This window comes from Perca fluviatilis, chromosome 16, assembly GCF_010015445.1.
Source record: "Perca fluviatilis chromosome 16, GENO_Pfluv_1.0, whole genome shotgun sequence".
NCBI classification, from domain to species: domain Eukaryota; kingdom Metazoa; phylum Chordata; class Actinopteri; order Perciformes; family Percidae; genus Perca; species Perca fluviatilis.
The window spans coordinates 15,658,663-15,686,294 of NC_053127.1; the positions used below are offsets into that span (position 1 = coordinate 15,658,663).

A 27,632-nucleotide genomic window follows, 5' to 3' on the forward strand; every position below is an offset into this window, starting at 1 on the left:
TACGCAACCACACAAAAACACGTGCACACACACAGGCCCAGGAAAGAGGAACGTGAGAAAAGAACGAGAGGGAGATTAACACACTAATCCAATATCCGATGCTCCTGGATGGAGCGGCTGTTGAATGATGCCTCGCTTTCTTTCTCACACACACACACACACACACACACACACACACACACACACACACACACACACACACACACACACACACACACACACACACACACACACACACACACACACACAAGATACTGTAGAGAGGTGGGGGTCTGAAGGATCCGTCTCGTAAGCATTTCAATGAGACAACCACTTCCTTGGCTAAACCACACGCATACACACACACACACACACACACACACACACACACACACACACACACACACACACACACACACACACACACACACACACACACACACACACACACACACATACATATATTCTAGGCCACAGGGCTTCACAGGCCAGACCACTTCTCATAGACAACACAACTGCCACAGAATTCACAAGGCTTGCTGCTAATATACATTTGGCTGCATTTGTATGTCTGTACACAAGCGTGTGTGTGTGTGTGTGTGTGCACAAGTACGTGGTTCAGCTCAACTAGTTCCTAGAGGTTCCCTTTCTTGGAAACCATTACCTAAATCACTTTTCACAATGGCTGGCAGGAAGTGAATCCAGAGGGTTTATAATTAGAACCTCTGAAAACATGGAGAGAGGGAATTGTCTATTGAGACATATTGATTGACAGCTGGGTACAGAGCTTTTTTGAGTAAGATTAAAAGCCAGCCAGTTTATCTAATATTGCACATCCCTAAAGTCAAGGGAGTTTCAATGCACACACTTTAAAGGAACACGCCGACTTATTGGGAATTTAGCTTATTCACCGTAACCCCCAGAGTTAGACAAGTCGATACATACCCTTCTCATCTCCGTGCGTGCTGTAAAGCTGTCTGACGGCTCCAGCGGCATCAGCCCATAACAGAACAGGCAGGTGAATGGTTCCAGTAATCCTACTGCTTCGAATAGATAGAATATAACATTACCAATTATTGATAAAAGTAATTTGTAGAGTCACAGTGTGTACAAAAAACAACGTAACATGAGACACAGCCATCTTCTAACCGTAAACCAACCGGGAACTATATTCTCAGGCGGAAGAATATAGTACTTGGGCGGAGTGATATGCTCGCAGCAAGCCTGTCTGAGAATATAGTTCCCAGTGTGTTTACTGTTAGAAGACGGCTGTGTCTCATGTTACGTTGTTTTTTGTACACGCTGTGACTCTACAAATCACAACATGTAAATAGGAACATGTTGGCGTTATTTTGTCACTTTTGTCACAATTCGGAGCAGTAGGCTAGTTGGAACCAGTTACCTGCAGGATCTGTGCTGGGCTAAGCTAATGCTGGAGCCGTCAGACAGCGTTACAGCACGCACGGAGATGAGAAGGGTATGTATTGACTTGTCTTACTCTGGGGGTTACAGTGAATAAGCTAAATTCCCAATAAGTCGGCGTGTTCCTTTAAAAAAGGAGAAAGAATCATTAAAATTGATGAGGTACAACTATCCTCACCTATCACCTCATGTGATGCTTCTTTCTCTTAAAATAATGTTTTTTTATGATAATTGGATATTGCGTGGTGCCCACTCAAACAGTAGTTGCTCACCCAGGACGTACACTTGCTGCTTTGCTTCCAACTTGCCTTCTTACCACTTCCTATGTGCATTACTGTCACACAAAATAAGCTTTTTGTCTTTCCCTAAGCCCTTCCCAAATGGCTAGCTAAACTGTAGTCTATATCCACGAACTTCCACTTCCGGGATTGCTCTGTTGCCGCCGGAAATTCAGCCGTACGTTCTTCTTTTTGGCCAGATATCCGTTACCTTACACTTTCTTTCTAAATCCAGACAGCTAGCTAGACTGTCCAATCTGAGTTTTCGACTAAAACAACTTTTGAATGTACACATTTGAATGTACACATTTGAATGTACACATTTGAATGTACACATTTGAATGTACACATTCAACCAAAACAAGTTCCTTCCAGGCACCGAGGCCCATGACGATTGTGATTGGTTTAAAGAAATGTCGATAGACCAGAGCATGTTTTTCTCACATCCCGGAATGCTGTGTAGACTAGCCAGACCTTCCTCTGCAGCGCTGTAGAGGAAGGTCTGGTAAACAGAGACTAGCTTAACTGTTCTCCTCATACCCACTTGTTATGAAAGCTAAAACAGCTGGAATAACACTTGTACGTAACTAGTCTGGTTTACTTGATGTACAGTGCTAGTCCTCTCCTTTGCTATCTCCGCTATCTATTTTGCAAGTGCACAATTCATTTAAAGAAATACATACAAACCCAGAGCTTTTTTCCCCCTATCGCAAATGTAAACTTGTGCAGCCAGACAATACTGATGGGATTACATTTCACTGGAATTGTACCTCGTACGATTTCATAATGTAATCAAAGGTTCATCAAACTCTTTGTGCTAAATATTTCACTTCTATTTCTGTGATAATGTACCTCTTTCTAAACTTTCATGCAGTACAACTGGCTTTGGCTAGGAGATCTATGAAGTTGGAGAACAGAGAATGCATGACAGGAACTTCACAGGAAGAGAAAAGGTCAGCCAACAGGAACATGAGAGTGCCAACTAAGCTAAAAGGAAACATTGAACCGTAGTGAGACATGCCGAGATACCCCACCCTTAGGTCCTAAACATGCAAACACATATACACGCACTCACAAATGCACACAACTCTCACATATCTGAGAAAACATGACTTGACCTCTCTTTTTGCCCATAGGTGCGTTAGTGTGCGAGGTGGTGAGTTGTTTCTGATAGGTTGCTGTGGTGATTTACCTTGTTGCTCATGATATTGACTGAACAGATGTATGTTAACAGGAAGGAGAGAGGGCATTTCAGAGTAGAGCTATGTTAGTGATCGGCTGTTAAAGAAGATGTGACCATGTGGAATTTACAAGAGCAACGTTTCACGAGAGTAGGGTCTCTCCTCTCCTGAGCTGGAGAGTGAGTTGGCAGATTCAGTAGAGTAACATATGTGTGTGTGTCACATCATTATTTCAGTCACTGGCACAACCACTGTTGGATTTGTAATACAAAGTTGCTGTAAGTTTATCGCAACACATCCAGCCTTCACAACTAAACCCTACAAGACCCCCAGGATGTGTGAGAGTGAGTCCATATTAATTTTGTGAATGTTTGTATGCAGCCATAGTTTGTATATAGCATGATAAAGCAAAGTCTATATGCTGGCATGTTGCATACCCACAGGATAAAGTTCACATAAGCTGCCTGTCTCTAGTCTGATGTGTAACCTGGATTTGTTTCTTCTGGCTCTCGCCACAGTGACAGTTATAGTCAGTGAGTCTCTGGAAGTTCATTCATTTCCTATGAAGATGAGCGGACAGATATTCTCGGCCATGACTTAATGATTTCATGCACACCAACTAACTGTCTTTATTTGTGCTGGTGACTTTGTCAGATTTTTTGACAGCATTTTACCACACAAATTTAAGAAAAAACCCTCAGGACAGCAGTGAAATGTCCCACCATTTTTCAGTAAACGTCACATCCAACACTAACATACAGTATAATAACCACAACCTAAAAATCAAACAAAACCATCTCCATCTTATACATTATGCATTTAGTGCTGTAAATGGGACTTAAAATATGACAATATGTCTGTTGTCCAATCAGTGTACCGGCTCACACAGGGAACTGAAAATCAAGAGTCTAACAGGACATTGATTCAACCTCCTGAGTCCAACAACAAAGCCTCATTGTTGACAACAAAGCTGGCAGATACAGATGCACTGTTATGACACGCATACATGAAAGCATGCACACACGCACGCACGCACGCACACATGCACGCAAGCACACACACACACACACACAATGGCGATGACTTCCTGTGAAGTCATACCTGTTACATAAGTCTCTCTCTCTCCTTGTTTCTCTCTCTTTCTCTGTGTGTGTTTGGCTCCTTTTGTATATGTACTGACAGAATAGAAACTGGAGCAAGGACAGACAAGCAGACTTGTGAATTAAGCGGATTTAACCTTTGAGAACCTCTGCAGGAATTACATCCAGCCAAATATAGGAAAGACTAATAAGCAATTTGAAAATATCATGTTGGGGTTTGGAAAATTATAGCGGGCACCTTTTCTGACATGAATAATTAGTATGAATTATTAACATACACCAACTCTAAAGGACTTTATAGCTCACAAATTCCCTTTTCATCCCCTGGCAAACGGGTGATATACGTGTTTTTCGTTTCGATGCAAGCTTGGTGTGTTTCTTGTATAGATCTAATTAATTACCATAGATGTGAAGCCACAAATAAACCAACCTAAATCTCAGTTTTCATTGTGAGAATATCTTAAAAAAAACATCCGCTGAAAATCATAAGAGCTCGGCAGCTGAAAGATGGACCAATCAGCTATATCAACTACAGGGCGTGGTTTCGATATTAACTAAGAAGCAGCCTTTTCTTTTTACATGATTTATGTCTCTCGAAAAACGTAATTTTGTGCACACTTTTATCTTGGACATAGTACATTTCTGAAACTGGCAGAGGAGGATAGGATATCAGTTGTATACTGTAACAAGTGGAGGTCAGAATGAAGGTGATGTTATTTGCAATCTAGTGAAATTTTGGGAGGGAAAGAAGACTTAAAGCTTCACTTTAGACTTAAAGCTTCACTTTAGAAAAGAGAAAACAAGATTAGAGAAAGAACATGGATAGGAAGACTTGGACAGAGAGGAGGAGAGCAAAGACAGGAATCAAACCAGCAATACTTGTCTTTGTACGTGCATGCACACGTGTGTCTGTTCTCTGTTTGTGTCAGTACTGAGTGTAAGAGACGCAAGAGATAAATGTATGAAATGTTATTGTGGCGGGGCTGGCACTGTGCCAGAGGAAGTGCTTGGCTTTGACAATGCTCTCACCAGGAATGCACTGCAGGCTGCCGCCAAGTGGGCGTGTCGCTACTCCGGGGTCGGAAGCCAAGTTTGGTCGGTTCAGTTTTGGCCCCTCCGACGCCTCGGGGGACCGTTCTGCTCCGCTGTTGTTCAGAAAGAGAGAGAACGAGAGGGAAAAGAGAGAGAAAGAGGGGAGAGAGGGTGTAGGTTTGTGTGTTCTTGTAAGCTTACTTTGTATAGATTTGAAAGAGTGTGTTTGTGTGTGTGTGTGTGTGTTTTCCCTTTTGAGAGGAGGATCTGAAAGGAATGCAACTGTTCCTTTACACATGTCCACCCCCCCTCAGGCATCCACAGGGCCTGAAAACAGACACACACACACACACACACACACACACACACACACACACACACACACACACACACACACACACACACACACACACACACACACACACACACACACACACACACACACACACACACACAAACACACAGAGGTTGTGGCATGGAAGGAAGTATCAAACTACACCGGCAGAATACTTATCAAGACGGAGAAGCAAAGCTGCCCATTAAGATTCCTGAGTTTCACTGCTTATCTTTTTGCAATAACAAAATAATAGAATCACAATACAACATAATATAATAATATGTAGAATTTCTAGGCTTCAAATGTTAAATGTTTCTCCCTCAGTTGGAAATCTAAGACACAAGACTCACTCTTAAAGCAGAAGTCCACTGACAAGAAGCGAAAAACACATACTGTATGAACATAAAATAACATCACTTGGTACTGGAAAAAAATAAGTTCTTTATATTGGGAGGTCAGATGCAATTCAATTAAAATGCTGTTTGATGGGTTTAATTAGTTTTTCTTTTTACGTACTGCCCCTCTTGTTGACACTCTTGAAAGCTGAAATAAAACCCTCTTTCTGGGTACAGGGATTGTGTAATGGTGGTATAATGGGAGAAGACTGTAACAGAAAGTAGTAAAGAGGTTGGTGTGGTGCAGGCCTTGGTGTGCTGCAGACTGGCAGTGCCTGGTGATAAGAGGCTGCGGCCTCGATGGCCTCTCTGAGGGGAAGTGATGCAAGACAGTAGCTCTTTGTTTCGTGGCATTACTTGGTCCCATGCCAGTGGCCCCACTGAATGAAATGGACCGGTTGGCTTGCTTGCTGGCTGGGTGACTGGCTTCATGGTAGACAGGCTGACTGCCTGGCTGACTTGCTGGTAGGTAGGCAACTGCAGCACTAAAAATCGTGGCTAATCTCTCTTTTCTCTTCTTCTTTCTGTCTTTCTTACTCTTTCGCCTCCTTGGGCTCAAAGGAACACTTAAGCTGTGGACTGAGATATATTCTGTTCCATAAAAAAACATGTGCCAGCACCACCGCCTCAGATTTTGAAATACTGGAAGTGAAAACTATTTGGATGTTTCACAATAGCTGTGAAAGCAGAAATTTTTCATGAAAAACTTTAAGATGTTTTATATTAATACCTACAGTTGTAGTTCAAGCACACTGAGGCTGTCATTGACCATTTAAGGACGGATGCACCCTAAATCAGACAAGACAAGCTTCTCAGAATCCCAAACAACCACTCCTCCTTTGCTCCCTGTTCTCCTCCGACTGTCCCAGCAGCTCCTGCTACTCTCCTCTCTCCCCGCCACTTCCCAAGTGTTGAAATGTGTGTTTTTCTTACAGCTCAAGCCGTCCTGTCACACTTGGGTTCATTTTACTTTTGAATTCCGTAGAGGATGGAGAGGAGTGAAAAGGAGGAGGGCAGAGGAGGAGATAGAGAGTGTGTGTGTGTGTGTGGGGGGGGGCTACATGATCTATCTAAGGTCTAAATGTCAGGGGTTCCATTTCTAAACAGGGTGCACTTGCCATGTCTGCCCCATATAAGAGTGCACATTCCTGCAGCCTGTGCAGGATCTTATGTGCATACGAGCGTTACGAACCTCTCCCCAACTCACCCATAAGCACACACATTTATACACAGACATAAACTCCTCCTCACTCGCCATCATCACCCTGCTCCTGATTCAGGGCACCCAAGTCTCTAAGTGTGATTCTATGCACCTGTTTTTAAGAGCTTTTCAATTTGCACATAAGAATCACAGGAAATTAAGAAAAAAATTGAAATATTGCAAAAAAAATGTTATGCCATAAAAGTCATATGCCATATTGTGCCCTATTTCCGTCATGTCTCCACATTGTTTTTGTTCATTTGAAATTTGACTGGCGCTCTTTTTATTATGTCACCTCATTGCAGTGTCTTCTTCAGCAGTGGTTTAATGGCAACTGGAGAATTAGTGCCACCAGCTGTTTATCTCAATGCCGCAAACTCTTAATATTTACATGTACATACCAGTAATGGATGGAAACATGCATTCATTTGGATTTTGTTTTGCCAATTTACTGGAAATTTGGTTAAAATTTGCGCTGCATGTGGATGGAAACTTGATTTTTGTCTACAGGTTTATGAAGAGATTGTTTTTCCCAACTGATATATTTTTCATGTTTGGCTTAGACACTATAAAAACCAAACCTTGACTGAAAACAGCTAATAGTGTTAGGTTTTCCAGATGGTTACTGTGTCCGATTAGCTGAGCATGTTGCTGCTGTAACTTGGATGAGAGACAAATCATAGCTTGCAGTCTTGCACGACCTGCAGGTACAGAGCGAATTGTTTTCCATTATGAAACAAAACGCCGGATAAAATAACAAATCATTGTCTGGTGCTAATCAAAGTTCCCAATTCCACACATCTGTGCGTTTGGGCCATTTTAGGGCCAACATTTTGTAGTCTGATCCTGACTTTAACAACAAATTAGTCTGACAAGGACGACATATCATGCGGTTTTTGTGCATACTAATTTTGCCCCTGCAACTCCAAAGGCAAAGGCATATCGTCAAATTATAACTTTTTTAATAAAAAAAATCTATTTGCATTTTTAGACTGAGTTCTGTAAACAGAGAGAGAGAGAGAGAGAGAGAGAGGGGGATGAAAGAAAAAACAAACAAAGAGTAAAGTGTGTGTGTGGTGTGTGTGTTTGGGGGTTGTCGGTGTTTGGTTGAGCGCTACAGCAGATGTGAAAATGACTTTTGCAATATGTCATCTAAACAGCAAACTGCGGGGGATTTACTTGAGCTAACATAAGTGCTGGAAAGTCAAAATTACAGTTAGCGTCTTGAAAATCTCAAATGAATTCAGACCAGCTGAGGGGAAACATCATTCAATGCAGGAAACTGGCATGTGGTTTTCCCATTGGCCTTAGCGCACTGGTCTAACACATGTTAACCAAATGAAGATTCACACTGGAATCTTGCCCCTTTAGGTGGTATCTCGGGTCATCGATGTACGGCGATACAGTGACCTAGCAGGATGAGTTCTGAGTTGTGAAACACAGCAGATAAGAAGACAAACATGAGATGGGTCAAGTCAGATTATGTCGCTTGGAGGTTGCACCTGATGATCCTTTTTGTTCTGCGTTATCGCAACACAACCTTTTCAGTGGGACTCAAATGTAATAATGGTGCAACACACACACACACACACACAAACACACACACACACATACACACACACACACACAGCCACTGACTCTTAACATTATACTAGATCAAAATTACATATATTTGTCCTAAAAAACATAAGGAACAGTTGAACAATGTTCTCAGTTGCTAAGTTAAATAATTAGTCGTACTTAGAATTGAGAATGTCTACATGTGTGAGAAATTACCAGCACAACAGAAATACTTTGCCATAACATAACAGCTGATGTGCCTACGTGTGTGCTGGGTGTGGCGACCTTATTCTTGACACTGTACAATACCACTCCAAATGAAGCAGAGCACAAACATGCAGCAGCAGTCTGACATACTCGCTTGTAGCCCCTCCACACACACACACACACACACACACACACACACACACACACACACACACACACACACACACACACACACACACACACACACACACACACACACACACACACACACAATGCTTAGCGAATTTAAAAAAGCACAGTAAACGTGCAGAATCAGTTTTTAAAAGCATTCAAATATTAGTTTAACTGTTTTCTGGCTGGTGTTCATTGCATTGTCTCCTGTGGTAAACCCAACCCTTTTGGTAGTGCAGCAGGCCAAACCACAGCACAGAAAAATATTTGCATAGTTTCTGACCCAGGACTGGTTCCTCAGTGAATCCAGCCTTCCATAATACTAGCCAATAATAAATGGTTTCTTCTTCACCTGCCTGTGCTGAAGCTTCCTGTGTTGATAATAATATGTCACCCTGTGTGTTTGTGTGTGTGTGTGTGTTGTGTGTGTGTGTGTGTGTGTGTGTGTGTGTGTGTGTGCGTGCGTGTGCGTGTGTGTGTGTTGTCCCAGCTGGGTGCTGACAGACCGGCAGGTTGGTCTCTGATCTCACCTGTTGGAGCAGACGCTGCAGCGCCTGCAGGGCTTCTGCAGCGGAAACATGTTCTTTATGTGATGCTGGAAGGCCTGCTCTGCTCTCTTTATGTCTTCTTTTTCCTTCCTTGCTGTCTCTTCTCTACCTTTCTCACACACTCTCTGTCATTCATTTGTTCAACTCTCCTCTCCCAGGTGCATTTGGGTAAACACCCAGGAAACAAGCGTGTAAAGGGGAAGGGAAAGGGAGGGAGAACGAACACCGCAGGTGGGCTGGGGCGCGTGATGTGTGTGTGTGTGTGTGTGTGTCAGACAGGAAGATTTTGTGTGCTCCAGCTTCTTAAGGAGGTGCTTTGGAGAGAAAGGAATGTTACACATCCAGATTATAACAGACCACCCCTATAAACTAGGAGGAAGTCAGTTTAACCTGTGATACAAACACACACACACAAATACAGCAGCCATCAAGCATTAAGCTCTGATATGAAGTGGCCATCTGTGTCATGTTACATCGTCTAGAGGAAGTCGCTAAATTTTTTTTCCTGATACTTATGGAACGTTTTCTTTCAGTTTAAGGTCAAGCTGCTTTATTTGGCCTTCAGTGACCTACCAGTGTTTTATAGAGAGCGATCTATTCAGACACAGGAAGCGGGGGACCTCAGGAAGTTGAAGTGTTGATGTAAAACAACTAAAGCCGTAAATATTCTCTTACAGAATGATTAATTGTAAGTAATCAGCATATAGTCACTAAAGTTTCTTCATAAGAAGCTTATAAGTGGTTACAGAGATGTTAAAAGCTGTTTAAAAAGGGATTTTCTGTGCTATAATGTACTGTACATGACTTCAGGCTGCAGCAGTTATGGTTTCAATCAGCATGTTGTTCCTTTTTCATCATATCAAGTTTTAATAGTAGAAAATGTTGGTGTATATATTTGGCATTACATTAAGCTAGAGTGTGTGTGTGTGTGTGTGTGTGTGTGTGTGTGTGTGTGTGTGTGTGTGAGTGAGATATCTGGGTGAAAACTACTCAAAAGTAACGACACAACAGCCTGGTATATTTAACAATATATATTTCCATTGTCAATGTACATTCCATTTCAACATAAGCTTTCTTCACAAACAAAAAGTTGGCATCTAAATAAATACTATATAAAATAGAACTTCGAAATAAATATATCTATAAAGGGAACCTTTTATATGAGAGATTTTTTTTCTTTTTGTTATATCTAAACAAAACAAAAGCACAGATCTCATTCTTAATCCCCAACATTGACATTGCAAAGGCATAAAGGAATGGAATAGCATCACCCAGCTGTATGAGACGTTTCCTCTTGTTTGGGTTGAAAAAAAACTCAGTGCCCGCAATTGAGCGACACAGGGATATGGGTGTGTAAAAGTCACAGCATTGTTGCAAAGGGGGAAAAAAAGGTATTAATCATTGAGTTGTCGTTGTTGGATGATTATTCCACACCTTAAAAAAGGCTAGCGAGCACATGTAAAGGTATATAGCTAAATGTGAAGTAAAGAGCATTGCTCTTGCAGTGACAGTGCTGAGGAATAAGAGAAAAGAAAGGCAGCGACAGTTGAAAAAAGAGGTCCACTGGTTAAAAAGTAAATGGCACAGAACTACAAATCGAGAGGAAAAACAAAAATGGGGGGTGGGGGGGGACACTGACGAAAAAGAGAGACACACTTGTCTTTCCGTCCCGTCTCTGTGGTATGACAAGTTTATGCACAGCAGCTGTGTTTGTCAATCAAGGCCAGGGGTGTTTGTTGGACTATTTCTCAGGGAGGAAGGAGTGAAGAAGAGGGAAGAGAGGAAGGAGGGGAAAAAAGCAAGAAAGAGAAAAAGAGGGGAGAGAGCTGAGAAACTGAGCAGTAACAGCAGGAAATGGGTTGATCCCTATAGGGGTAGATTGTGTTCCCTGTGTGGATTCAATAAGTCCACAGTCTTTAGGACTCAGAGAGGAACCAGGGACTTAGCTTAGCCTCTCGACTGCTACTTAGCCATGGATAGCATAAACAGCAGGAGTTTTTTTTCTTCTTTTTTTTTTATTGCTGGGCACACTTTTCTAAATCAAGTGCTAGTGATAGAAAGACCTGTCATTTTTGTTACCCCTTCCCGGACCTTCCTCTCACAACCCTCCCTTTCTTTTTTCTCCTCACAACCTTGAAAACATCTTAATCTTACCCTCAAAATATATATTTAATATATTCTCTATATATTTTGTACTGAATTGTAGTTATAACGTACCATGCAATCTTTCAAGGACATTTAAAAGTCTCTTCTAAAGGACACAAATGTTGTGAAACTATTTACAGCAAATAACATTTCACCTGCATAGCTCTATTACTAAATATATTGTCAAAACATTTGTGATTTTTGCCACCCATCTACATGTATTAGGCCTTTGCCCAGTCACACAATCATTCTCAGTTTTGGCACCTTACTCTCGGACTTGGAATTGCTATGTTTTGAAAATATTGCCTCATACATTCAAGACTAAGGACAGCATGTTTTTTTCTTTCCTATTTTCCTGTGTGATTATCAGCTTTGTGCAACAAGACAAACACAGGTATCGGTAAAGTTAGGCACCCTAATGGAAGTTAAGGGTCCAACATGAAAGAGAGGTGTGTGTTATGGAGCAACAAAGACAGTATGCCTTTATGCCAAACAGAAAAGGCCATCTGTATTAAAGGGCAGCATGCCTTTAAGAACCAACTGCCGTCAACCTCATTTGGCAAGAGTGCATAACAACTGTGATCACTCAGACAGTGAAAACAAGCTATTCTATGCTAGCTTCCTTTGGCAAAGTCCTAAGAACATCATGCTAACAGACTATCTGATTAACGCAGCTATGCAGCATTAATGATTAGAATTTAATGAAGACACTGTGTAAAGGAGGTGTGGACTAAATGTCGTGCACGCAAACTTAATGTGCGATAGCTGAGGTGGTTTATACTGTGCTTTAGTACATCCTTTAAGGGTTTTGCGTCTTCCTAAAAAGGTTGTGCAAGTGGCAGGTTTGATTTTGACAAAGGCTGACTAGATACAAACACAACAACTTTGCTATGTCTTCCCTCCCTCCTTTTCACTCTCTATCACTTGCATCTCCGCTTCTCTGGAAACATTATTTTCTGGCCAGTTTGTCTCTCACTTAGCTTACTTTATTTAAATTATTCACTATTGCCTTTTTGCCCCCAAATGTTTCTTTGCCTTCTTGTGCAAAGAGGAAGTAGACCAGGCTCTTCGGCAGTTTAGAAATCAACATGCTGTAGGCCAAGTTCTAGAGAGGATTACTGAAACAGTCCCTGAGAAGGTTGGGTGTACTTTTTTTTACACATTTCTCTACGACACATCGACTTCTAGCACGGTGGGTAACCATTAGACTAGAGCATGCAGGTCACATGCATTACCTCTGAGGTGATTGGTGAACAGCATTCAAAATCTTTTAGAATCTCCGGGCTTCACCCCCCAAAAAATAGGAAACACATTGTAAAGTGATTACTCTCTCTCACTTGCTGTACAACTGCTTATGCACAATACAGACTTTTATTAGGCTATGGGAAATTACTATTATTTTCTCCAAAAAAAACGTATGTTTTTACAGCTCCTCCATGGAGATTAGAGATACAATGTTAGCATTACCAAGCTAGCATCTTAAAGCTAAGAGAGGAAAAATGGTGACACTAAAAGATGGTGATCATCATAATAGTGGAGAGAGTGAGTAAGTGGTGGTTTTACTCTTGCAGTGGCCTATCATAAAAGCACAGTACAGGTAATCACTTGTTCTTGAGGGACACTGGGCTGTGCTTTTGAGGGGTGGGAGCGGGACGTACAGATATTTATCTTTATCAAATAACTTTTACGCTATCCGAGGATCAGCAAACCAGCTTCTGGTTAGTTACCGTTACAAAATTATCTGAGAAATACAGAGCAGCAGAGAGGTACAATGACTTTGTGCCTTCAGCCTTCAAAACAACACAAACACCAGTCCCACAATCTAGTCTCTTCTTCTTCTTCTTCTTCTTCTTTTTCTTGTTCAGTCACTCTTACAAACAAAAAAACTTCTCAGGGGACCTGGTAGCTATTCATACTAGCCAACTCTCTCAGATCAGGCCCCTTTTGATCATCCATCCTATCAAACATAAGTCAAGAAGCCATTTAAGTACCTTTGTTTTACATAAGTCACCTTCCAGCAGATTAATGGGGTAGTTTAAGGGGTTGGTGTTGGATTGTCCTATCCATAGAGAGCAAGCAAGTACTGTGTGGTCCTGTCCATTTTTTAGCAAGGCCACTGCTAGCCAATTTGGGCCACTATCATGACCCCTGCTGCTGCTGCTTCTCTAATGTCCCAACTTTTGCTTCCACGCCACCGTTTTTACACACGGGGGAGCTCACACCACCCTGCGAGTTCTTGCAGCGGCAGCCGGGCCTGCTAACATTGTCGTAACACTTCTGTCCCAGTTTGGCCAGGCCTGTAGCTGGCAGATAGCAGACCAGGCAAGGCAGGACAACTGAAAGGGCAGCCATGAAGGACCAGCGTGCGCAACAGTTAGCCTGGGAACACGAGCAGGGCTTGTCGGCGCAGGAGCCCTCATCGTCCTCATCCTCGGTGCAGTGGTAGAAGATCCCTTTGACCAGGCACATGCAGGTGGCTGTATCCACCAGGCTCTGAGCAGAGCACAGGCACTCCTGGTTGCAGACCCAGCAAGAGGGTAGGGTTCGGGGGAGCGTACACTCCGTGCATCGGCACTTCCCGCAGTGCTCGCAGAGAATGAGATGCTTCTTCTCGGCCGGGGAGGAGGGGATCAGCGCCAACCCCTGCTGGCCTCCAGTGGTGCACACGCCTCCCGCAGGCATCTTTGCAGACTTGAGGTCCAGCGATTTAGAGGAGGAGGAGCAGGAGGAAGCAGAGGAAGAGGAGGTGAGGACTTTTGATTCAGCGGAAGTGAAGCAGCCTGGAGTTCGGGTAGTGATTGTGTTGAGTGGGCCCTGATGGGGGTGCAGGTTTGGGTGGTGGTCCACTGTTGGGGTGGGCGCAGCGTGGTCCAGCAGCCTCTGATCAGATGAGGTGCTGCTGCTGCTGCTGATAGAGCTGGGCCTTCCACTGAAGGAAATCCAAGGGTGAGTAGTGTTGTCCTGGTGAGGGTGGGGCTCGCACCTGCCCTGCTGGTGGTGCTGGTGTTGGTGATTGTGATGATGGTTGTGGTTTGCCCCCAGGAAGGCCTCCTGATTCTGACCAAGCCAGGTGATTCTTCGGTTCACGGACTTCTGGCTCGGAGGCTGCTGGGAGACGATGGCCGGGCTGTCGATGTAGTCGTTCTCCACATGCGAGGACTTTATCTGGTCGATGGGGTAGATGGTGAGAGGGTGCTGCAGTCGGCCATAGGGCACTCGACTGTCCAGCAGGGGCTGAGATATGAGGGAGGAGGACACTCCGGGGATGTGGTGGGGAACCCTGGACTCCATGTGTAGGCTGGTGCCTTGCACGTCTTCACTCTAAAGCAGCATTTAGCAAAACTGCAAAGACAGATACAAAAAAGACAGTTATGACCGGCTGCATCTGCTGTTGTTTAAGTTCTTGCTCTTTTACCCTTTTGATCCTCCTTTTTTCCCCAAACACCATAACTTAAACCACAAAGACAGCAAAGTATATTATGAATAAAAGGGTGACAGGGGGAAAATAACATTGTGATCATTGTACATTATCACAAAACGGTCCAAAGACTGACAGCCAGGTTAGCCATAATGAACAGATTGTGAATACGTGCCTTCCTTAATTTGTCTTTAACCTAACCAGGGGAGGTTGAGGTCAAAACGTAAGTTTATTTGACATGGTATGAGAAAAAAACATTTTTTGCACGTGTTCAACCTTGTATTTATTCACACGTTATATTGGAGGGTCAGGACGTAAAGTGTAATTTTTACCTTTTGTGGTATAATTTCAATTTCCTGCTGCTTTTTCATTGCTTCTGCTGATGACTACTTTCCCCACATGGTTGAGACTTTTCTGTATGACTGTAATAAATCATACACTGACTAAACAGGTTTACTAGATTTCAAATCAACACCCCAAAGAGCATGTCAAACTGAAGTATATTACAAGTAGTTTACTTCACCAATAACAACTATTAAATCTTTACAACCAGAGTGTTTCAATCTCTCAACAGAAATCTTTTTCAAGGCCGGATCTCTGCAATAATCTGAATGTAGAGTTTCCAACCGATCTTGATCTTTAGACTGAATACCAACAGGGTTTCAAACCTCCTCTATTCTAACTTTGACATTAGAACAATAGAAGTTGGGCTCTCACCGCCTCCCCTCTAAAGAGCAGGGAGCACCAGAGAGCAGGGCTTGCATGCAAAAGACTTAAAGATGCAAAACAAGGCAGAGCAAAGAGAGGAGAGGTTGCCAGAAAAGGAACTTTAACAAAGCCAAAATGAATACAAGAGGTTAAGGAAATTAGGTTTTTGTATCGAATCACACATTAATATGACAGTAATATAATTGTATCTATAATTGGTGTACTGTAATTGTGTCACTCTCAGTGAATGTATGCCTACAGTACTGTATATGGCAACACGCAAATTTTGAATCGGAAGAAAAACGGACCTATCTGGCAATATGTGAATGGATCTGATTTTGTGAACTGCAGTTTTTTCTGAATGAAAGCTGCTGGCTGCATTCGGTGTTGCAAGCATGAATCAATGCGCTCCAGTCATGATGAACCTGAATGAAATCGGTTTCATCATTCATTTCATCGATGAACGCTCGACCTGACCTACTTTACAGAAACAAAAGGATGATTGAAGACAAACGACGCACCACAACCGAGATTTCCACTGACCAACATCTGCGGTGCTTAGCTAATTGCAAAATACCACAAAACCCAGCTCAAGTCCATAAGATGCATTTGGGTTTTGAAGATTCTTTCAAGGCAACCTGCAATTTCCAAGGACCTAAAAACGGTCGTGTTGTGCTTTATTACTGCTCATTGATAATCTATTTTCTGTAAAAAAAAAATTAAAAAATCTGTCAGTAGTTTACACAGCTCTACTTGACCGTCGGCTCATGTTGTTCTCCTTTTACTCTAATTTGCAAAAGCCTGGTTGAGAAAACCTGTTGCGACATTGCTGGCACGTCAAATCCAGACCATTATGAGCTCCAAGTCGGAACAGTGCGTGTGTGTGCGCGCGCGCGTACGTCCTCCCTTTGAATGGACTGAGTCATAAACCGGACGCGACCGCTCGGCATATTCAAATAGCATTTTTATATAGGGATTCATAATATCTGTAAATTGACAAAAATATGACATTGATAAAGAAAATGGTACACTGTGTGCCACCAGACGGTGGAGGGGTAGTTTTAGTTAAATGCGCAGTTAGATTCGTGAATTTGGACGTTATTGCTCTTGGCAGTTAGGAAGCTTAAACCACATTTTCATAGTTAGCCAGATAAGATTTAAAAAAAATTGCTTATGGGAAAAACACCTGACACCACAGACATGGTGCGCCAACCAGGCGGTCTCTGCAGCGAGAACGAGACACGCAACCGAACCGTCCAAGATAGGTTACAACATGAACTAGGCTTCAGAGTGGACGGAGATTTAGACAGAGGTGGAAATATGGATCTTTTCCGCTGCCTTTTATCGTGACAGTGGTTTTAACAGAAGCCACAAATAGTGACACTATATATGTTGAAATGCGTAGCCTACCTGCTGTCAAATAAAGCGGCATTTCTAACAAGTAACCTACGCTTTACAACGCGACAGTGTTTCCCCTCTCACCACTCCACTCAACCTTGCTTTTGGTACGAAATCGGTGGTTAAATATTGACTCAAAGTGCAAAGCCAGCTCGGCGAAACGCCTTGCTGCAAAATAGAGTTTGCAAGAGCGTTTTCATGCCTGTGATCCGGCGGATTGAGAGGGACGGTCAAGCGAAGGCATTTAATGGGCTTGAAGGTTCTTGCAGCCACAAGCTCACAAGTTACACACACTTAACGATGAGGAAACACCAGAGGTGATCACTTACTGTGGTTTCAGGATAAAATTCTCATATCTTCGTTGCGCACGACGTTTGCGCGCAGACTATAGTCCAGTCCAAGCGAGTGAGTAGCTCCACAAATGTTGAGTAAATATAAGTCCAAATGTTAGGAAATAATGTGAGCAAGGTAATGCGAAAGGAGAGCGGGTCTCCTGCACGATTCTCCACTCGCTGGTGCGTAAAGGCGATTGCCGTTGTGGACGCAGGGCTTTGGATATGATGTTGCAACCACCGAGGGGGAGGGAAGTGAGTTTTTATGAATGGGAGGGTAGAGGAAATGAAAGGGACGGCACTGCGCAGATGCCTCGACTTTTTTTTCTCTTTTTTGTGAATGGGAGGGTAGAGCGACTCGGGAGGGCTGAAATGCGGAGGTTACATTTTTATGAATGGGGAGGACTCCGAATGGCATTGCGCAGGCGCGATGCCGAGATTTTTATGAATGGGACGAAATAGCGAATGTGTGTGAGAGAGAGGGAAACGGGGTGAGGGAACGGGGAGGTGGGTTTTTTTTGGTCACAAGGGCAATGTCAGGCCTGATTTACATAAAGAGTCGGCTCATCGGCTGTGGTGCCACTCTCGCTTTATTTTAGCCTGTTAATTTATTTATCTATGCAGCTCGCGCTTCCTGCAACATGTTAGAGGAGACGTGATTGTGGTGGTTTTGTGTAATAGATGAGAGGGAGAGGGAGATGTGAGGGGGCTGAATCTGCAATGAATTCATTTATTTTTTCATTGCTGCCAAATCTGATCTCTAATGATTTGGATAAATGGGTGCCAAAGTGTCTAATGAAAAACACGGGAAGGAAACAAAACATCTCCGCAAAGTCATAAATCTGTGGGAATATGAGTCGAATGGTTTTGATGAATAACATATTATAGTATGAAGGCTATTTTCTGTTTTAATCAGGATGCCAGAGACCCTTTCAGATCACATGCCTCAGCTCGATGAGGCTAAATAATGTCTGCTCCCTTGTGTCCCTGTTCTATCTAAAGCCGTTTATTGCGAACAAGGACGTGCCCTTCCATTCTCTCCAACAATGTGAGGTGGTATGACTACAGCTTCTGTGGTAGTGTAAAAAAAAAAAAACAGGAGAGGAGGGGGAGGAGAGGACAAGGGTGGGGGGTTATAACGCCTACTCTGAAACGCAAACCAGCATGAGGGCAGGCAGGATTCACAAAAGGACAGGATGTTGTTGATTTGTACCGAAACCACACGGAGGAAATGAGTGTGAATTTCCTTTCTCTCTGACATCCCTGTGTGTGTGTGTGTGTGTGTGTGTGTGTGTGCGCGCGCGCTCGGGTGTGTGCGCGTTTTTCCCCTGCAACCCCCCCGCCACCACCCTCTCCCCCCTCCCTCAGCTTGGGGCTTTTAACCAGTCAAAGGTTAACAGTTGTCCCATTATCCTTTTGCACACATCACCATGGCAACCACTACACCTCCAAATTGGGATTATTGTTTTGGAGAAAGCTAGAGACAAAGAGAAAAAGAAAGGGAAGGAAAGAATTTAATGTCATTGTATTTGGATGAATCAGCAATACTGGTAACTGTCAATATATCATCCCTATCAGTAAAACATACCGGAAACAAAAAACTAACTGAATCCTCTGAATTTGACTTAATCACTATGGCGTTTTCTATTTCTTATAATATTATTATTATTTTTTTTTATTATAGGCCTATTACCTATTTTATTATATGCCTGTAATGATATATAGATATTTAAAGTGTGAATGGGCTGCTCAAAAGTACATTTCTAACCTTATAATGCAGGGGGCATATTTTTTTTTTTTAGCATGACTTTACTAGCTTATTGTTATATTATTAATACTATTTATTAATAAAGTAAATACATAACCAGTAACTAAGGCTAAAGGGTGTTGTATGTGATGATTGTAATCCAGTGTTTTAGGAGAATTTGGTGATTTTGGGCTATCGGCTATAAATAAAATTGAATTGATTGACTATATAAATAGGGGCGAGATTATAGTGATCTTATTGCATGCCTTCCACGTGGTTTCAGTCATCTGATGTATATTCTACTGCAGAGTGTCTTGTGTGAAATATTTTAACTTATAACTGCAGGCTGCTAGTTTTAAATAGCATCACTAATATCTACAGTACAGTATTGCAAAACAGCTCTAGGTAAAAACAAGATGATGCAATGCAGACCTTTATTAGTTAATAAGCTGTATGGTTTTACTTTCTGTCTAGAGGGATCTTTCTAATAAAAAGTTAGCACTGCAATTTAAAGATGTATCATAAAAAAATGGAATCTTTCAAAACAGACCAACAAATATGCAAATCTCACATGGCAGACTCTCTTTCCTTTACCTAACATTTTTATTATCTCCCTCTCTTTCTCACACACGCATAGGGAGATGCACAAAGACACATACTGTAGATATACTTGCAGATTTCTGTGCACAGCTGTGTGGCTTGCAGGCACGGCCCACATGAAGTGCTTGTTGAATTGTAGATTTGTTGTCGGTGTGATCATCCAGGCATACATGCACGGAAGGGAAGGCCTAGATTTCCCTCCAGAGTCTTCCCTCCCAGCCTTCCTTCCTGCCGCATCTGCTGGCTACTGCTGTGAGCTTGAGTTTTCTAATGGACAACCCCATCTGCTTCCACAGCAGACAAATTTAATATTAAGAATGTTTTATCATTCCACTGTGCAAACCTAACAAAACCTTAATTATTTGTATTTTTTTTTAAAAGACTTTCTACTAAAAACGTCCAGTTGAACTGTTATCCCCATGTCAGACTAACCCTCAAATGTTTCTTTCTAAATCAAATTACAATGTCAATAGCATTGTTGTCTATCACTGAAGTCTATCACTTGATGTTTTTCACTAATTTATTGGTGTTTGTCAATCTTGTATTTCCTGACTGCTCGCAAGACACAACTTAAGAAAAGCTGGTAATTGTTCAATGCATGTGTCTTTGTGTGTGTGTGTGTGTGTGTGTGTGTGTGTGAGTGCTTAAATGCAAATCACAACAATAGCCGTAGAGTGCTCACAGGTTACATCAAAAGCTTCCTGTTGCAGGTAACCCACCATTTACTTCCTCACCCCCACCCCCTTTACACTTCACAATAAGCATCTCTCACCAATTAACTGCGACAGCCTGAAGATCTTTCAAAGCCTTCAAAGTGTATTTCACACCAGGTCACCATGTCTGCACAGCTTTCCTCACAAACATAAATCAAATTCCTGAAGAGAAAATTTTAGAAATGATAACACAAAAACTGACTCATAAATGACTCATAAAAGAGGAATAAATATACATTTACAACATGAAGTAAACAGTATCTCATTGCCCAATTTTGAATCATGTTTCTGGAACAGATGTGCAGCATAGTCATTTGTTAATATGCTATGAAAAAGTTATTTAAAAGTTAATAGCTTCAACTTCAGTTCTTAAATATATATATATGTATATATATGTGCATGTATGTATGTATGTATATATATGTGTATATATATATACTGTATATACTGTATATATAGGTATCTCAATAGATACCTATATATGAGTAACTGTAACTCAATAGTAGCAGTAAAAATGGCCACGTTTGAGATTGAATACAGACGTTTGAAAAACAGCTGCAACCCCACAGCAAAAACTCTGTCTCCATTCAGAGTTCTGTTTCTGAGTTGGCAAGTCTGCTTTGCTTGCTTCATGTAAATATTTGTGTTAAGGAACATTGAGCAATCCTATTCTACCTTGTAGCTGTGAGCATTAGTCCTCTGGTGCATTCAGATGGGCATCTCTTCCTACATATCAAAACAACTCTGCTTGGCCATGATTATAGCAGAATGTTGGTTACTCAAATTTACTAAAGGATGTTAATGCAAAGACGTATTAAAGGGAAACTGTGAGGTGCCCCACCATGTTACTTATCATCATGTGAGATTTGTTTATATCGAAACAGAGCATTGATTCCCAACCAGGGGTATGTCTGTAGCTGCTAGGGAATACAGAAAACTCAACTAAATTAGATTTTTAAATATATATCTGCATCTTTATGTTAGGGAGGAGAATAAACAGCCAAATAGGATTAAATTGGTGTGATGCTGATCTTTAGTACAATTAGGCCTTGACCAACTGCCACTTTGCTCTCTCTTTCTCATGGGCGGGCCAACTTCTCTGGGTGGGCAAAGCAGAGAAAGGGGAGGTAACCTCGCTCCTTATGACCTCATAAGGAGCAGATTCCAGATCGGCCCATCTGAGCTTTCATTTTCTCAAAGGCAGAGCAGGATACCCAGGGCTCGATTTACACCTATCGCCATTTCTAGCCACTGGGGGACCATAGGCAGGCTGGGGGAACTCACATTAATATTAAAATACCTCATAAAGTGAAATGTTCATGCCATGGGACCTTTAACTATAAATAAACAGTTATAGTTAAAAGCTAAAAGTATTGAATAAAAGGTTGGACTAGCTTAACATAGCATAAATGTTGAAATAGTTAGCTATAAATAAACAGAATAGTTACCTAAAATGATTGGATACATGGTTGAAATAGTTAATAGCAATTGAAATACTAAGCTATAATCAAACAGTTTAAATACCCGTAGCTGTAGTTGTATAAACCATTGAAATAGCTAAGTAATGAATAACTTGTACCTCCAGTTTCTGCCACTCCAAGTTGTACCAGAACAAATGCAAACTTTACCAAAGCATCCAAACACTGACAATTCAATTGTATGAAAATTACATTTCTTTACATTTCATTTAGCTGACACTTTTATCCAAAGTGAATTCCAGTAATTACATTCAACCATGAAGTTACAAACTCAGAAAAGCAAGAATCACATAGAAGTACGTCAGCTTCAAATAAGCCAAAGAGCCACATGTAAGTGCAACATGCAAGAGCAACATGTAAGCTCACAGTTTATAGTCGATCCATAAGGACATATTTGGAATATGATGGGTGATGAAGATGAAGGGTAGGCTACTTGAGCTCATCTGAAATGGCTGTGGGGGTTGTGAACCACTGCAGTAGAGTACATCAACAGTACTTGTGTTTCTGTGAAGTGTTACCGTAAGGTTGGTTTTTCTTTTAAACTGTAGGGTAGGCTTAGGGCCAAGAGTAACAGCAGTGTCGTGTTTTAACCTACGACATTTAAACTGAGAAAGCTGAGAGCTGCATTGTAGAAAACTCCATAGTTTGCCTACAGTAAGAGGCGTATCTCGACCAGCTTCAACTCCTCAAATATTGACTTCCTTCCTCGCTGCCTGCCTGGTCAGGAGGTGTGTTTGTGTGCTTTTGGAGTCAGGAGAGGTGTGTGGTGAGAGAGGTAGGAAAGGGGGGTGGGGATGTATGTACATGTGGTTGTATGAGTCTGTGTGTCCACATCCATCAAAATAAAGAGTTTGATGACTTTGGCCTGCCCTCATTGCAGCATAATAGGATACATTAGACCTAATTCACTTAGAGAGCTTTAACATTCCTGTAAAGGAATAACAGCACAGAGGCCAAATGAGCTACACTGGCTCTGCTGCCTGAGGAGTAACAATATCCTAGCTATTTATTACTTTTAATCAAATATATATTTGTAGACTTTGGAAAATCTAATTTCTTTGTAAAACTTCATTATCTATTACTAATCTACTACAAGTTACTTTAAATCCACTTTAAAGTCAAGTTACAGTGAACAAAACGTTGGTGAAACAATTTGTTCTGCAGATATAGAAAAACAAAGGGTTATACTTTACTTGAAGGTATCTACATAAGAGTGACATGACACTGTCATGAACGTGTCATAAATATTATAAACAAGTCATAAAAGTTTATGACATAACGCTTCTTTTAGTAAGTGTCATTTGGTTTTTGTCATGACAAGTTATCGTTAGGGTTATGGTTAGGGTTCATGTGTGTCATGTCACTCTTTTTTTTTTAAGATTCTTTTTTTGGGGCTTTTCCCTTTATTTATACAGTGACAGTGGATAGACATGAAAGGGGAAGAGAGATGGGGGACGACACACCGCAAAGGGAAGCAGGTCGGATTCAAACCCGCGCCGCTGCGGGACTCTGCCAACATGGGGCGAACGCTCTTACTGGGTGAGCTAGAGGCCGCCCCGTCATGTCACTCTTATGTAGATACCTTCAAGTAAAGTGTTACCAAACAAAGATGCAAAAACCTTCACCATGTGCAAAAATAACCTCATGATTCTTCATTGACTCTGATTTTTTTTTTGCTCCCTAAAAATGAATTACTAAATCCTACATTTTGTTAAGTTTTTGAAGGATCCTACTTTTTTTTGTCTGACATGTATTTTCTTCTACTTTTTAATTATTAATTTATAGGGTTGGGCATCGTTTGGATTTTTATGATTCCGATGCCGAACTGGTACTTTTAAAACGATTCCGATTCCTAAGCCGTAATATGCTCTTACGTCCGTTTTGGTGAGCCCAGAGGGAAAATATGACATTTTGAAAGTAGCCTCACATTTGCGGTAGCTAGCTAACGGTAGACTACAGAGAAAGGGTAATATTTTTACGTCTGTTTCAGAGCGACAGAGGGAAAATATTTCAGTCAACACATTAAGTGGAACCGAAATGAGGAAACAAAATTTGCGTTCTAATCCGGTCCGATTCCTACCAGTTGCGTAGGAACCGGTTCCATAGTGGACCCGGGTTTCGGTACCCAACCCTATTAATTTATCATCTTTAATCAGTGTCTACACAAGAAACACATTCAAACAAATCCATCACCAGAATTCAAATATTTCTACTTTAACACCAAACCAAGCAACACTTTTGCCAAGTTTATTCCACATAAGTCTATGACATTTTGAAAGGAAATCTTCTGACCAGTAATTTGACATGGTTACGCAGGAGGAAATGGGTTCTGTGGCTCCAGATAGTCACACCCATTGTTAGAAAAGCCCTGGTCCCTCAGCAGCAGTCTGTCTAAATCAGCAGTGAGCCCATAGAATGTTTTTTTTTCTTCTGGGCAGCCATCCCTGGAAATGTGGCCTCACCTGGTCTGGGTTGGTCATACTTCAGACAATTTCAAGTAGCATATGCCATTTAGCAGAAGCTTTTCTCCATGTTATTACAGGCAAGACTGTACATTGAGCATCGGTCCTCAAAATAGTGACCTCAAAATAACTGCAAAAAGACTACAGGGCCCTATTAAAGAGATCTTGTCTCAGAGAGTCCTGCTGAAAGGATTATTATTGACAATAAGGATTATTATTGACATTATTGAAAAAATATGTTTTTTGGTGAAAGTATAAAACAACGATCAGTTAATTTATGTATACAGTACATGTGTGAAAAATGTTTGGATATGAAATAGGATAAATGTGACATTAAACTCCGACAGCTTCATTTTGCTGGTGACTCTCAGGGGCACATGAGGATCCTTAGTTTGGAAACCCCTGACCTCAAGGTCAGGTAGACTATATTTTCACTGGATGACCCAGACACAAGATGTCCATGTTGACAAGCATCTGCCTTGCTGAAATGCTCTCGAGCAAGACCCTGAATCCATGATAGCTGCAGGGGCGCTGCTCTGTCGCTGACCCTGACCTCTGAACTTCCTGGGTTGGTGAAAAAGCGATGAAAAGAATTTCCCTGTAGGGATCAATACATCCATCTCATTAAAACACTGTGATACATTTTTAGCATGGGTGGTCCTGTGGAAATCGTATGCTGATTTAGTAGGCCTGAACGCTTGATTTCTTCTATATAATTGTTTATATGCTCCGATGAACTCCGGGAGTCACGGCAGTATGGGAAATCAGCAGTATATTTATGGATGAAAAACAGGAAAACATACTTCCGGTATTATGTAAACTATAGATGTCTTTTTGAAAAGCACCTTACCTCTGTTTATTATAACAGCATTAACCTATAGCATTATATTGCAGATCATTCCTTCTCTGTGTCACAGTTTCGGCATTATTCTATTGTGTGTAATTTTGACCCTCCATCATACCATGTGAACATGGTTTTGAGAAACTAAATCTATTTGAATGGAATTATTTTTAATACAACCATGTATTATTATTATTTATTGAAGTTTGATAGTCTACTCTTTGATGTCGTCTCACAAACCTGTTCCCGACATGCTATATTGTGAGTGAGCAAATTGCAAAATGAAACAAAAAATAGATACCAGCCAGTACTTTCAGTTAAAGGATGAGTCCATCCATTATTCCTTTCTGGGGTTTTCAAATGGAAACACCCACTCAGCCTTAGCAAAAAGCAATGTGTTATCACAGTAAGCTAATCAATAAGGTTATAATTAATGTGAACACCAGCACTAGCTGTGCTAAGTTTGGAAACAACGGCACAGAAGCTAAGCACTGTAACGTTACTACTGTGGACACCATGTTAGGCAGCGGTATTGTTAGACCAGCAACCCCCGTGTTCTGCGAGGTGAAATTACTGTTTTTGTCAAAGGAATCTGGTGGATTTAAAAAGAGTGATATAACAGCTTTAACGGTTCCACTTTGGAAAGGACTGTCTGATGGCAAGGTAAGGCGGTGAAAATATTCCACAAATATTACATATTTACTTTTTAGAGGGTCCTTTTATAGGAGGCTCAAAAACATTTAGCTGCTGCCCCCGTCCACTGCAATACATAACACTCTATTAGCCACCAGACTCCTTTGACAAAAATATAAATTTTACCACGCAGAACACGGGAGATGCTTTCGCTGCCTTGATCGGTCTAGTTTGTGTTATTGTGTGACTTTGGTGAACCGAAGTTTGTGGTGTTGTGTGACTTTCGGATCCGTAACGTACATTGCTTAGCTTCCTGTCTGCTTCTCCAAACATGGGGCCTTGCCGACTGCCATCCAAGTAACTGTATTGTACCGTACTGTGATGTATTGAAGCAACGTCATAATGCATAAACCAGGTCACTTGGGGAAAGGTTTTTAAAAGGGCTTGGGAAAAGCTCATTTTGACTGTAAAACATAGGCCTACTTACTTTGACCAAAATGTGATTGTTTGGATTTGAATACCAAAGGAGCCCTACTGGGACGCTATAGAATGATATAAAAATATAAAAATAAAATAAAATAATGGACTCATCCGCTAATGGAGTCTTGGTACATTTTGGTTAAAAACTCACTGGTTAAAAAATTTACTTTCAGTTGATCTTTGTCTAGAACCTTTTACACTATCATTAACCCCACATGAATGGTTTATTTTGTTCAGCACAAACTCTGCTGACTTATCATTTTGTCAATCTGACAAAGCATGGACCTGCCAGGACCCCAAAATACAAGAAAAATGACAGAGGTGGCAATATAAATTTACCACTCACTACAAGTGATAATATCTCTTATTACTATAGAACAGTTCATGGTTGAAAACATATTGTCCCCGCTTTTTCTACAGACAAATATAAGAAATACAATTATAATACTCTATTTACATAAACTAATCATTACAAAATTGATCTCAACTCATTTTCATGCCTTTTTCATTTAAAGTCTATGAATGCCTTTCTTAATCGCATAGAAATATTAATAATTCAAAGATTTGATGGTGTACAGACACATATGAAAGTTATATTACTAATATATAAAGTTATGTTACTATAAGTAAAACATGCTCAGCCGATGTTTAAAAAAATAAATATTTGTTCACTTTTCAACAACAGTTCAGCAATAATTTCACAGATGCACAGTGTCTCTTGCCTTAAAACTCCATTTGAACTTGAGTGTTTTAATCATTGTGGGATGCTGTCCTACAATAGGACACTGTATAGGCAAAACATGGGCGAAAGCACTTTGCATCTTTGCAACTAAGCATCATTAAAACACAGTTTATTAGGAGAGTTTATATTGTAACACCAAAGATGAACTTGTCTGTCAAGGCTGAAAATGTTATGTACTTCACTTTTTGATTTTCTCCTTTTGTCTGACTTCATATTTGACATACAGTACATGCAAAAATTACACACACACTTGGACACACATCCCTCACTTGGCCTTCCATCCCTCTTTCCATAACCGGCTAGTTGATATTATGTCTAATTCCAGGCATGTAATTAGTGTGTAGCCTGGTCGCGTTCTGTCTGGGTCAGTGTCGAGACTGTGTGTGTGTGTATGTGTGTTGAGTGTGATGTTAGCCAGCACCACAGGACGGGATGCGGACTGCACCGCTCTAAGCCGAACCACATATGGAGGGCACATAAAGAAACATGTTACTGTCGCACGCACACACGCAAGCACGCACGCA

The 27,632-nt window shown here is 41.3% G+C and overlaps 1 protein-coding gene across 1 annotated transcript; it reads right to left on the bottom strand.

Annotated features, from left to right (window-relative positions):
- Positions 1-13,098: 13,098 nt before the first annotated feature.
- Positions 13,099-17,660, bottom strand: spry4 (sprouty homolog 4 (Drosophila)). The gene is made up of 2 exons (XM_039778135.1): positions 17,410-17,660; positions 13,099-14,898 (listed from the first exon to the last, which is right to left on the bottom strand). The coding sequence occupies exon 2, from the start codon at positions 14,845-14,847 to the stop codon at positions 13,696-13,698; it is 1,152 nt and encodes a 383-aa protein (XP_039634069.1). The 5' UTR covers positions 14,848-14,898; positions 17,410-17,660; the 3' UTR covers positions 13,099-13,695.
- Between the last annotated feature and the right edge of the window lie 9,972 nt (positions 17,661-27,632).